This window comes from Periplaneta americana, chromosome 1 (genome assembly GCF_040183065.1).
Source record: "Periplaneta americana isolate PAMFEO1 chromosome 1, P.americana_PAMFEO1_priV1, whole genome shotgun sequence".
Taxonomy (NCBI): Eukaryota; Metazoa; Arthropoda; class Insecta; order Blattodea; family Blattidae; genus Periplaneta; species Periplaneta americana.
Window position 1 is genome coordinate 186,190,852 of NC_091117.1, and position 12,500 is coordinate 186,203,351.

Consider the following 12,500-nt stretch of genomic DNA (forward strand, 5'->3'; position numbering starts at 1 on the left):
GTAATTTTCGATATTCCAAAAATAATTGGTCCTAACATATATAATAAACCACCCTGAAACCGAAAATCGCTTTTTTGAAATTTTTGTTTGTATGTCTGTCTGTCTGTCTGTCTGTCTGTCTGTCTGTCTGTCTGTCTGTCTGTCTGTCTGTCTGGATGTTTGTTACCTTTTCACGCGATAATGGCTGAACCGATTTCGATGAAAATTTGAATATAGATTAAGTTCGTTGTAACTTAGATTTTAGGCTACATGGCATTCAAAATACATTATTTAAAAGGGGGGTTATAAGGGGGTCTGAATTAAATAAATTGAAATATCTCGCTTATTATTGATTTTTGTGAAAAATGTTACATAACAAAAATTTCTTTAAAAATCATTTCCGATAAGTTTTATTCTTTGAAAAATTTTGATAGGACTGATATGTAATGAGATAAATGAGTTTCAAAATTAAAATAACTGCCATCTAAGGCGGTGTAATGAAATAAACAAATGAATTCGTCTATAAGGGGCCTTGGTCAACAACAATCGAAAGCTATGAAAGATAGCCTACAGAGAATATTTCTGTGTTTGTGTGAAGTAATATCGGAAGCTAAATTAACCGATTTGTGTAATTAATTATTATTTCACCATTGGAAAGTGTAGTTTCTCTATATGGACATAATGCTATAATGTTATTACAGTAACTTCGGAGTGAATTGAGGACAGGTAAGATTAAAATAGCTTCTTATGCACAAACAACTTGATAGGCTATTCTGTGTATTCGTTTCCTGTATTTCTTAAAATAATGTTTATCTCAGAGAATTAACGAACCACAAGAGTGTATTGATTTAGTATGCAGTAATAATATGTTAGCTTAGCATTCCATTATTTTATAATCCAAATTTTAACTATGCTCAATTGAATCGAGTTAAAATACATAAAATACATATGCATTAAATGCAATGCAAAAAGTTGGGTAATGAGCCAAGAAGATTATGTTGCGCTGTTGTAAAATAAAATTTGTTCCTCCTGAGATTCAAGAGCCACCGTAACAAATTAAGAACTTTCTAATTCGAGTACATCCGTTATCAACACACTTTTTACATAATGTAATATAATATAAGTTATTTAAGTTATTTGAAGGGTTCAGAACCATATTGGCCCAAGCGCCATTTACTGAATACGTAGAAAACAAGGGTTAAAATTAAGTTATTATCATAATTCAATGGAAACATATAGCAAGTAAAATAAAGTATGGATGCATGTAATAAAAATTAAGAAACATGTTAAAGGAATTGTCATTGCACCAAATGAGTGGTCTCTGGACCAAAATGATCGCATTTTAATTATTTACAATTTAAATTAAGTAACATATTAAACGATTTATCCTTCTATCAAACACGAATCTTCCCTGGATCAAATGTCCTATTTTAATTATGTAATTACTTTATATTTATTTCTAACGGGTGCAGCGGAGCGCACGGGTACGGCTAGTACTGCATAAAACTGATTCAAAGTAAATCAAGTATTATTACGGTATGCGCCAAAACAAACAGTACTAAAATTCTCGCACTAATACTGCGCATGTACTTATCGCAACCATGGTGAAGTTTATCTGAACTCATTGTTGTATTATTGATACATAATAATAGTGAATTTTTGTTGAAATGGTATACGGGCTAGGACACGCAAATGACCCTAATTTGAAACAAGTTTCAGATAGCTCCACCGAGTAACTCGATTTTGTTACAAGTTGTTTCGCTGTACAGAAAGCATCCTCACTCAAAGAAAAGACTGCACAGGTCGTCCTGTTACTGTGTCAAATGATGATAATCATGGCCGGCTGCTGACCCAGGTGTTATACAGTCTCCGAAAAGAAGTCTTTGGCGAACAGCTTTGAAAATTGGTATCAGTACAATGTCAATACGTCGAATGTTCAAGGGTTTTGATGGATATGCATATCGAATCCAGAATGGACAGTGTTTGAGTGATATTGATCTTCGTGTCAAAATTGTGTACTTTGGTTCAGTGTTAGCTATGATAAACGAGAATTCCACATTTTGTCTAACATATGGTTTAGTGACGAATGTCACATTCATCTCGATGGATACATTAATAAACAGATAACTCGCTTCCTTTGTTTTGAACGGCCAGATGTTATTGTCAAGGCATTCTTTCATTTTGAACGTGTAGCAATATGGTGTGTCATATCTGCAAAAGGTGTAGTTGGCCCGTATTTTGTGGAAGACGATGGTGGACATCCTCTGACTGTTAACCAGGATCGGTAGAGGAACCTCATTATCACACTATTTCTGAGGGGTCTGCGAAGACTTTGTCGTGCACGAAACATCGCACATCATACTCGATGGTTCCAGCAAGATGGAGCCACCTGCCAGAAACTCACTCAGTTTTCTCCGGGAACATTTTGATGAATGCATTATTTTTCCGTGAAACAAATTTTTCGTATCCATCGCATTCACCTGATCTTACACCACTCGATGCGTATGTATGGTGTATGTTGAAGGAATCAATTTTTGGACGGAACCCGCCGACAGTTGTGGAATTACGAGAAAAAATCGTAGAGTTTTTTCGCCACTTGCAACAACTTACATTTGCAAACATGTTTCGAAATCTGCGCGAACGTTATGAGTATTGTTTGGAACATAAAGGAAAGCATTTTGAACATGTTTTTTTTATGGAGAACGTTAGACAAAAGTGAGACATCTTCATGTCTTAATGCTTGTTTTATATATAAGTTTTCAGTTAAATAAACACTCAGAGTGTTTGTACACAAATCGAAAATGCTACCTCTAAGGTCTACATAAAGTTTCATGAACATTATATGTTAGAGAGGAAATAATTTATTTATTTTTTTTAAATACCCTCTATAAAGGGGTAGTTCCCCTAATATAAACTTAATAGAAGTTTGTACTCAAATCAAACACGCTACCTTTAAGTTCTGCATAAAGTTTCATGAAAATATATTAGACAGTAGAAATGTTATTAATAACAGTGTTTACACTACTCTGAAACAAATAAATATCCGCGAGAAATACCGCTCAATGTCTTCATATCTTCGTAATATGCTTGGTATACTCAGGGACATTATATACATAAAAATATATATTGAAATCAACAAGTCGAAACATGAATTTTGTCCAGCTAGATTAAGAAAATTTCACACTATGCAGTGTAGCTAGGTCCGCTGAGAAGAACTACCTCTCCATTGAGATACAATTACACAAAATTAGTAGCTATCAATAAAATTGAATATATGAAAAATTTGATATAAAATATATACCTTATCCTGTTGAATTCATTATGTATGTTGTGAATTGAACCGTTCATAGCAAAAATAGTGTAAGTCAAAATTGAGTGATGAGGTTTAAAGTATAAATTCTGTAAAATACAGCGCAAAGTAGCAATTAATATGTCCTTGCTATCCACTGACTGCTAATAGTTTAAATAAATTGAATATTAATTGCTACTTTGCGTTGTATTTTACAGAATGTTTACTTTAACCCTCATTACCTATTCTTGACTTACATCACTTTTGCTCTGAATGGCTCAATTGTTGAAATGCATCCATATTTACGTCAAATCTAAACGATAATCTTTGCAGAATCACACAGAATCGCCGGATAAGGTCTTCATTTATTCTAGTTATGTTAGTGCTTTGTATGGCATTTTAAAAATCTTATTGCCGTGTTGCTGTCCTTAGTAGTTCCACATTCAAGTTTCATTCTATCAACCAGAAGATCCATTTCACTTTGGAATTCTTCTCTAATTATTTTCTTCCTGGATTCACACTTCGATTTTTCAGTTTCACCCCTGATCTGGTATTTCTAAATCTCTAATCTGTAGGTGATATGTAGACGATATTTGAAACAACTAATCCAGGCGTGAAGTGTGGAGAGACTGAAATTGTAAGTTGTGGTGTCCGCAACGTTTGTGTCCTTCGTCGCTGAGTCCTTATTCAGTTCTTTGAGAAGTGCACCTCAAATATAGTATTTCTTAGATTTTTTATTCTGTTTTAAGGCAATCATCTTGGTAGGTTCCAGAACATTGATTTGCTGTTGAGTTTTATCTGTCTCTTCTCTGATTAATTGTAACGTTTCTTTCTGGAAGAAGATTTTAATAGATGTGCAAAATCTCGTAAAAGATGCCCGAGGATTTTGCTACATGATTCTTTTTACAAGCTCATTTTTATGGATTTGAAGAAGAACTAATGAAATCATGAATAAATTTTTATCAACATATTTCTGTCTTCCTTCCTACTCAAATCTTTGCTTGTATCTGATATGCCCTGAACTGCTGTCACACCCCACTTGCAAATTACAGTTAATTCAAAATTACATTCTGCCACAACTTGATTCTAAACATCTCATTGCACACTGACAATACACTGAAGAGTAAGATCCAGTTGATCCTCATAAAGTTGATTCTGCAGCGAAGTAATTTCCTCGGGTCTAAGGTCTCCTAGTAAACTTCGAACTTATCTTTTTTTTTTTTCCTCCTATTGCTGTTTCACTGAACGGTTTTCTTGGATGACCCCTACTCGACTGAGGTATCGCATCCCCAGGCACAGAAGCAAAAGAATTGCATAGCTTTTCCGGAAAATTGAAGGAATCAATTAGGCAGTCAACATTATACTTTAAGAATCTCTTCTAACTTCTGTGCTACATTAACCATAAGGACAGACGAAAAATCTCCGATAGCTGTTGTAATTTTATTTTCAATATCACTGGGGATATCTTTTAGTATTTATGATGCTATAATATTATTTAAAAGTTCATCATTCCGTGATTCAGCACTACTCCGGTACCGAACTCCAAAAAGTTTCCGGCGGTGTATAGCCGTCACTTTACTGAAAAGAATTAATATCGGTTAGGTTCGCAGATATACGCAGCCAAGCAAACAATATTTCATGCAGGTAATGACGTCGGAATATAAATATAAAATTGTTTTGACAGTACACAGCAGCTGGTACTTTATAATTCAAGTTAAAGTGAGAGTTTTTTTAAATATAATAAATGTCCTTCATACAAAATGAAACCCGTATTATGGACTCTAATTTAGTAATTCAGCTATACACATTATGCTGAAGCACATACCTGGATTTACAAACTACATATGAAAGAAGTAAAGAAAACACAATTTACTAGCCCTTAATACGAATTTCAACAAAGCTCGCTATTGCGACTGAGGAGTGTGGATTCAACACTGCAGATAACAGTGTTTACACTACTCTAAAACAAATAAATATCTGCGAGAAATACCGCTCAGTGTCTTCATAACTTCGTAATATGCTTCGTACACTCAGGGACATTATATAAGGTAGGTGTCCCTGATATGGCCATGCTAAGGTTTGAGAATTTTTCTAGCCGCCATTTAAAAAAAAATGTAAATCACTTTTTTCTTACCCGTTCTCAGTCTAATGGACTTTCTTAAAACAATTTCCTTTCCCCATAAAAATAGCTTTAATTGTCCAAAAAAGTCCCAAATTCCAAAAGTCTACCTAGTGGCCATATTAGGAATATGAGCACATGATATGGCCACCCTTGTTCCATGTTCTACAAATCGTGATTGTTTTCAGTTTGATAGCGCAGTTGTGCTAAAATTAAATAATTTTGGTGTAAAATGAATAAACATGACACTTAATAATCTTTTTATAATTCAAAAGTGTAGTCAAAACAGGTTTTTCCATAAAAAAAAATAAGTTGTTTTTCTTAAAATACAAAATTTTTGCGTAATCCCAGCTATAAGGCATGTAAATTTGTCAGGTGAAAAAATAAAAGTGAAATGAACTTGATATGGCCACGGTGCATTTGATATGGCCATATCAGGAGCAGGTAAGCTTTCACGAAAATCGTTCGAAAATCGTTTGATTATGAACAACTCGTAAAAGATACACCATCAACGACAACACCAATCAGCAGAACATTAAAAACTGAATGGAGGACTATGGTTTTCATGAAACAAGTCTTTGAAAAACATGCATAAAACAAAGGAGACTTACCAGAGAAAATAAGAAGAGGTCACCTGAAAACAGCAAAACAGGCAACTGACGCCATATTGCTCAACCTGACTGGATGGAAAACGATCAAGTGACATACCAGGATGCCCTTTCACTGGATGCTGCTGCAATTTAGCGGATTTTTTGGTTAACTAACTCACAATAGGGGGGTGGCCATAACAGGAGCACCCACCTTACATAAAAATATAGTGAAATCAACAAGTCGAAACATGAATTTTGCCCAGCTAGATTAAGAAAATTGCACACTGTGCGGCGTAACTAGGTCGGCTGAGGCGCTTGCCTGCCGATTCAGAGCTGCGCTCGGGTGTGGGTTCGATTCTCGCTTGGACTGATTACCTAGTTGGGTTTTTTCCGAGGTTTTCCTCATCCGTAAGGCGAATGTCAGGTAATCTATGGCGAATCCTCGCCTTCATCTCGCTATCACCAATCTCATTCACGCTTAATAACCTCGTAGTTGATACAGCGTCGTTAAATAACTAAATTAAAATAACACCGCTTTGTGGCACGACAGTGATCTAATGACTAGAGCGCTGGATTTATAATCCTGCGGGCCCGGGTTCAACCCCCGTTGTATATCCGATTTATGACGTGTTGGACAAGTCCGTAGTTCAGGTAACACAGGGATTTTCTCCGGGAGCTCCTGTTACCCTGTGGTATCCAATCAAATCTCCATCATAATCTAATCTCCTCGCTCGTGTAACGTAGACCAGACCTGCCTTCTATGGGGCACTCTGAGCAACGAATCTGTCGATAAATTGGTCTACACAACTGGCTTCATATGGGTGAAGGACGAAAAGTCAACTACCCTCAATTAGAAAAAAAAAACACTTTGCGGTATTTTTACAATCTTCAATTTCCGTAGGCGAGCGCACTTAATAACGAGGGACGTCCCAAAAGTAAGTTTACAAGGCATATTTTTTAATATTCATATTTTATTTTGTACGTAAAACACTGCACATTGTGCTCTACGCTCAACGCTTTACTTTTCGACATAGTCTCCTTGGCGATTAAGGCATTTGTCTAACCGTTGGACGAGCTTGTCGATGCCACTCTCGTAAAATGTGGTGTCCTTTGTGTTGAGCCAGCGTTTCAGCGTTGTTTTGACATCTTCGTCACTTTGGAATCTGTGTCCCCCAAGATGTACTTTCAAGACCGGGAAGAGATGATAATCACTTGGTGCGAGATCAGGGCTGTATGGTGGATATTCCAAAGTCTCCCACCGAAAATGTCGCAACAGTTCTTGAGTAGCATTGATAGTGTGTGGCCTAGCATTATCGTGGAGAGCAGTCCAGGACGTTTACGTCTAATAGCAGCTCGTAAAACGTTACAATGTTGCGCCGTATACAGCTGTATTTATTGTTGCTCCCTTCTCCAAGAAATCGACTAGCAACACATCCTTCTGATCCTAGAAGACAGTAACCATCAGTTTGCCAGCCGACTTCATGATCTTGAATTTCTTGACTCGTGGGGAACCTGGATTCTTACACTCCATCTTGCCCTTTTTGTTTCTGGGGTATGGTGGTAAACCCATGACTCGTCACCAGTGACAGACAATACGCTGAAGAAAATCTTGGCCGCCAGTGGCATATTGCTGCAAGAATGACAGGGCACAAGCCATTCTCAATAGTAATACGAAAACCGTGCACACTTTTGAAATACGTTAGAGGGATAAATTGTTAAACATTTGGGGAAAAAAAAAAAAAAAATTTGTGGAAAAAAAAACTATGAACTTTCCATCTATATACAGTATTATAGTTTTTTGTTGCATGCAACATGAGCTATTCGCTCTGGAAATCTGGAAGGTTATTTCACTTCCACTATATAGATATATAATAATAATAAAATAAAATACTGACATTGAGGTATATCAGTTGGTTTCCAGTAACTTTTACATGAAGTATTTTATTGTAAAAAAAAAAAGAGTTACAAATAATATCCCATACATCTTTTCACATTCTGCGTGTACAGGTTGTTTAAAAAGTGAATACCAATAATTTACTGTACAGATGAAAAGTACAAACTGAAAGAAGCAAAAATCTCCAATAAATATTGGTCCGCAAATAACAGTTCATGCGATATTTGCTTCGGAAGAGGGCGGCCTCTACTGTGGCCTCCTAGGTCACCGGACTTAAATCCTATTAGATTTCTGTGTTTGAGGTTATGTAAAAGCTTGCTTTACACTTTTGAAGTCAACATACTTCATGAATTGCGGTTTCGGATTGAACGTGCCTTCCAGCAAATAAGGAATGATCCAGAACTGTCCGAGAGGATTCGCAGATCACTACAGAGAAGAACACAATGTTGCTTTCAGATGTGTGGATAGCTTTTTGAACACCTGCTCTAGGTAGAATTCATTTACGGATGTCCGTACGTCTGCTCTTACTGAGCGAGGAATCTCAACGGAAAATGTACACTATCTCGACAACGGTTAATTGGTGGACCGAATTGGAGTTTTTTGCTTGGGTTAGTTTGTACATTTCATCTGTAAATTTTACCATCACTTTTGAAACACTCTGTATTATTTCCAACTAAAGAAATCAATTTTTCTGTAGGAAAAGGAATAATGTATGTGTGATTATTAAAATAATGCAGAACTTAACTGGCTATCGCCATGCAAAGATTGAACCTCGAATTCATGCTTTCAAATCCACGTAAAGTCACGTATCATGCTACTTGTTTAGAGTCCCTTTAAAATCATACAACCCATTATTAAATGTAGATTCTCTAAACCTGTTAAATGCTGTATCACTACAGACGTGTGCAAATTATTAGACTCAAACGATAATATGTATGTTTCAAGTAGCATTATTCTACAAAACCATTTATTACACACTGTTTGCAACAATTAATATTTAGTATGAAACCCTTTGTTCTTTATCATCTATTTTATGCGGTTTGGCATGCTGTTCATGAGATTTTCACATTGTTTGTTGATGTCTTCATCCCTGTGCCATATTTGGATAAGTGCTTCTATGAGGTCCACCTTGGTGGTAATCGTCGTTTTTTTAGTTTTCTCTTTACGATAGACCAAAGATTTTCAATTGGATTTGCGTCTGGGCTGTTACCTGGCCAGGGAAGGATGTCTACATTATTTTCAGCCAGAAAATTAGTTACTGATCTGGCTTTGTGACAGGGTGCTCCATCCTGCATGAAGACACATTCACCATCAGGGAACCAGTCCCTCATTTGTGGAAAAATTCGGGTTTCTAGAACTTTTTTGTAGTGATCCTGTCGCATAGAGTCCTATAGAATTATTTTGTGGCCAGTAATTCATGATATTATGAAAATGTAAAAAAATGTGGTGCTGAGTCTAATAATTTGCACACGTCTGTAAACTGGGTATCGTCATGCAAACATTGTCTCGAATTCATACTTTGAGACCCACGGTGGTATAAAGTCATTCATAACGTTCGTCTAGAGTTCCTGCAAAAATATAAAACATATTGAGCAGTGAATTATGTGGAAGCCTTTTCCGAGAAGTGAACCATTTTGAGCGTTTTGTGCAATTTCATGTATTTACCCTAGTCAAATGTAACATCATTCCAACCAACTCTGCTAAATGGAATGAGTAGGCCTTTAGGTGATAAACAAGCCCGAGTTATTGTTTGAACTCATTATATTGCTTAGAACGTACGTGAACGTAAACCAAACTGTGTGGCAGATTCTCTTCTAGTTCAGTAAAAATAGATTTGATTTATAGTGAGAAAAAGCAGGATGGAGATTTACAGACGTCGCACCTCGAGAGTCTTCAGACGCAAGCACGGTGGATGTGGATACGATTCAGTGTACCCTGTTCTAAAGGAATCATCTTAATTGACCCTTATTAGGTCATATGAACACTATCAGAGACCTAATTAAACTATTATGATCTGTATTACAAAACTGTACTGAAACTCTCGTAACAAAGATGCGTACTTTCAAAAGTATGTGCTACTCTACAACTCTGATATTTGTGAAACAGGAATTCTGTGTATCACAGTGCAATGCGCATGTGTCACTTTTCCTCCTATCCCGTCTACAAACTTTTAGTGACTTCGCAAGGTGCGACGTCTGTATGCTATTTTGTGTTAGTGTTTTTATTGACGTAGTTATTCGCAACTCTTTCTGAAGAAAGCAACATATTTTTTCTAATTTTATCTACTGTCTATGTTAACTACGCAATTGTGTTTCGAACATGTACTGGCTTTAATTTAAATCTTTCGTTCATTTCAGATCACAGTTTACTTGGGGAAAAGGGATTTCGTGGATCACATAACGCATGTAGATCCAATAGGTAAGACAACATCAATAAGTTTTTACATTAATGTTATTCAGATTGCATACTGTATATTCTTGATATCTGACATGATATAATACACATACATACATACATACATACATACATACATACATACATACATACATACATACATACATACATACTAATATGGAGAATAGTAACTACTAACTTATGATAAACGAAATACCCAACAGATTAATGCAATATAAATATAAAATAGGAATTTCAACTTAATAGAAAAAGAGTACATAAAATATATTAAGAATAAGTAATAAATAGCAATAAATACATTAGTTGAGGAATTATATTGCAACATATTAAATTTGTCACAATAGCGTAAAAATAAACCTTCATTGAATTAACTTAATGTAAATACATAATATAGGATACAATCTAAAATACAATATCAGTACATTTAACAATAATGTAACATGCAAATATAATATATATTATTCGAATGATTTGTAGGTTTATAATATGATATATTAAATTCGAGTCGCAATAGCATAAAACTATATTGAACTATGACATTGGCTCGTAAGTAACAAAATTCTGTGTCATATCATATGATTGTAAGAAAATTGTAATCCTGCAAGCACAAACCAGACAAGTATCGTAGTATTGCTTATGTAATGGAGCATGTTGTTCAAATAAAGATAAAAAAACATACGTACGTACGTACGTACGTACATACATACATACATACATACATACATACATACATGACATTACATTACATTATATAAAGAGTGTGAAAGGTATACGTGCAAATATTTTCAGAGGTAATCGGGGATGGTATAATCACAGTCTAGTAGATACAGTCACGAAGCTTGAGTTGTGAGGGTGCTAGGAACAATAGACTGTTCCGGTACTATTTCGCATTGTCTCTAATGAGGTGATATTAGCGATCCTAGTGGTTAGCAACTATCTATGGATGCATATTTACTACGTATTGAGCTTCGTGACTGTATATACTAGACTGTGGTATAATTATGTCAAATATTTATCAGTTTTCTAAGTTATTTTTAGATATGAAAAAATGTCATGTTTTAACATCATTAATACTACCAGGATGAGATCCTGTTTCCCGGAGTTTCTGGTGTACAGGAACGAACATTCGTCTATTTGGAATCCGACTATTTTGAAATCTTTGGCGTTAGATCTACCGCGCCACGTTTGCACATTCTCCTGCTGCTCCAAACATTGAATGAATGTAGGCCAATTCAGCATTAGTGATTCCTGCATTACGTTAAATTTGACTCGGATCAGTTTCCTGCAAAATTAACTATAGGCCTAACTGAGGCAATGCTGGAGTTTGTGAGATCGAAAGACATGCGTACAGTCTAAATGACAGGCGTTTCATAGCATACTCATTCATGAAATGTCACACTGTTACAGTGGCGACACATTTATGGGAAAACTATTAGCGCAGAGATAAAATTAAATGGACTTTTATTTCATATGCATTTTTCTTAAACAAATATCAAAATATTTGTACGTATACTCCTTACACAGTGTATTTATAATAATGTAGAAGTAATTTTAATTGTGTCTGTTATTTTCTATAAAACTTTAAAATTCTGACACAGCTTTATTACACAAGAAATGGGATTTTTACTGCATCATTCATGATCATAGATTCAATGTAAATGTTGTTTGTGTCCATCATTTTTCGTTCCTCTTTAATGCTTTAAAGCGCAGATCTGAGCTCATGTTGTGGAATATATGTTACATGTTGTGTGTTGGATTCCTTGAACTGATAAATTATCGTGCGTCTGCTTGTAAACACTCGTTACTTCAGATAGCCCCACAACCAATAATCCGCAGGGTTAATATCAGGCGATCGTTAAAACCAAGTTACAGGAAGTTGGCTACTGATAATACGGTCACCAAAAGAGTTCCTTTTTATCCGGATTGCAGATGTGGAGAGGCGCACCACGCTACATGAATGCATTTTTAAATTTTGATCTCATAAAGATGATCGCAAAATCACGAATTATATTCAAGTATCATTGTATTGTATTGTATTGTATTGTTCATTAACTGTAATAGTCTTTGTTATTCCACAATCTCTTCCAAAAGAGTACGGGTATATTAATAAATGACTTGTGAAGCGACACCGAAAGTAACGTTTCAATTGTGAAGCCCTTGTTTAATGACAATGTGGATTATTGAAAGACCAAATCCTACAGTTATGAATAATTT

At 35.5% G+C, this 12,500-nt stretch overlaps 1 protein-coding gene across 4 annotated transcripts in view; it reads left to right on the top strand.

Annotated features, from left to right (window-relative positions):
• The window catches only part of krz (beta-arrestin protein kurtz), a 375,435-nt gene that overhangs the window by 284,698 nt on the left and 78,237 nt on the right, over window positions 1-12,500 (top strand). For all 4 annotated transcript variants that reach the window (XM_069833898.1, XM_069833928.1, XM_069833917.1 and 1 more), the window contains exon 5: window positions 10,229-10,289. In XM_069833898.1, the coding sequence (XP_069689999.1) occupies window positions 10,229-10,289 (61 nt within the window). The remainder of the gene's footprint in view (window positions 1-10,228; window positions 10,290-12,500) is intronic.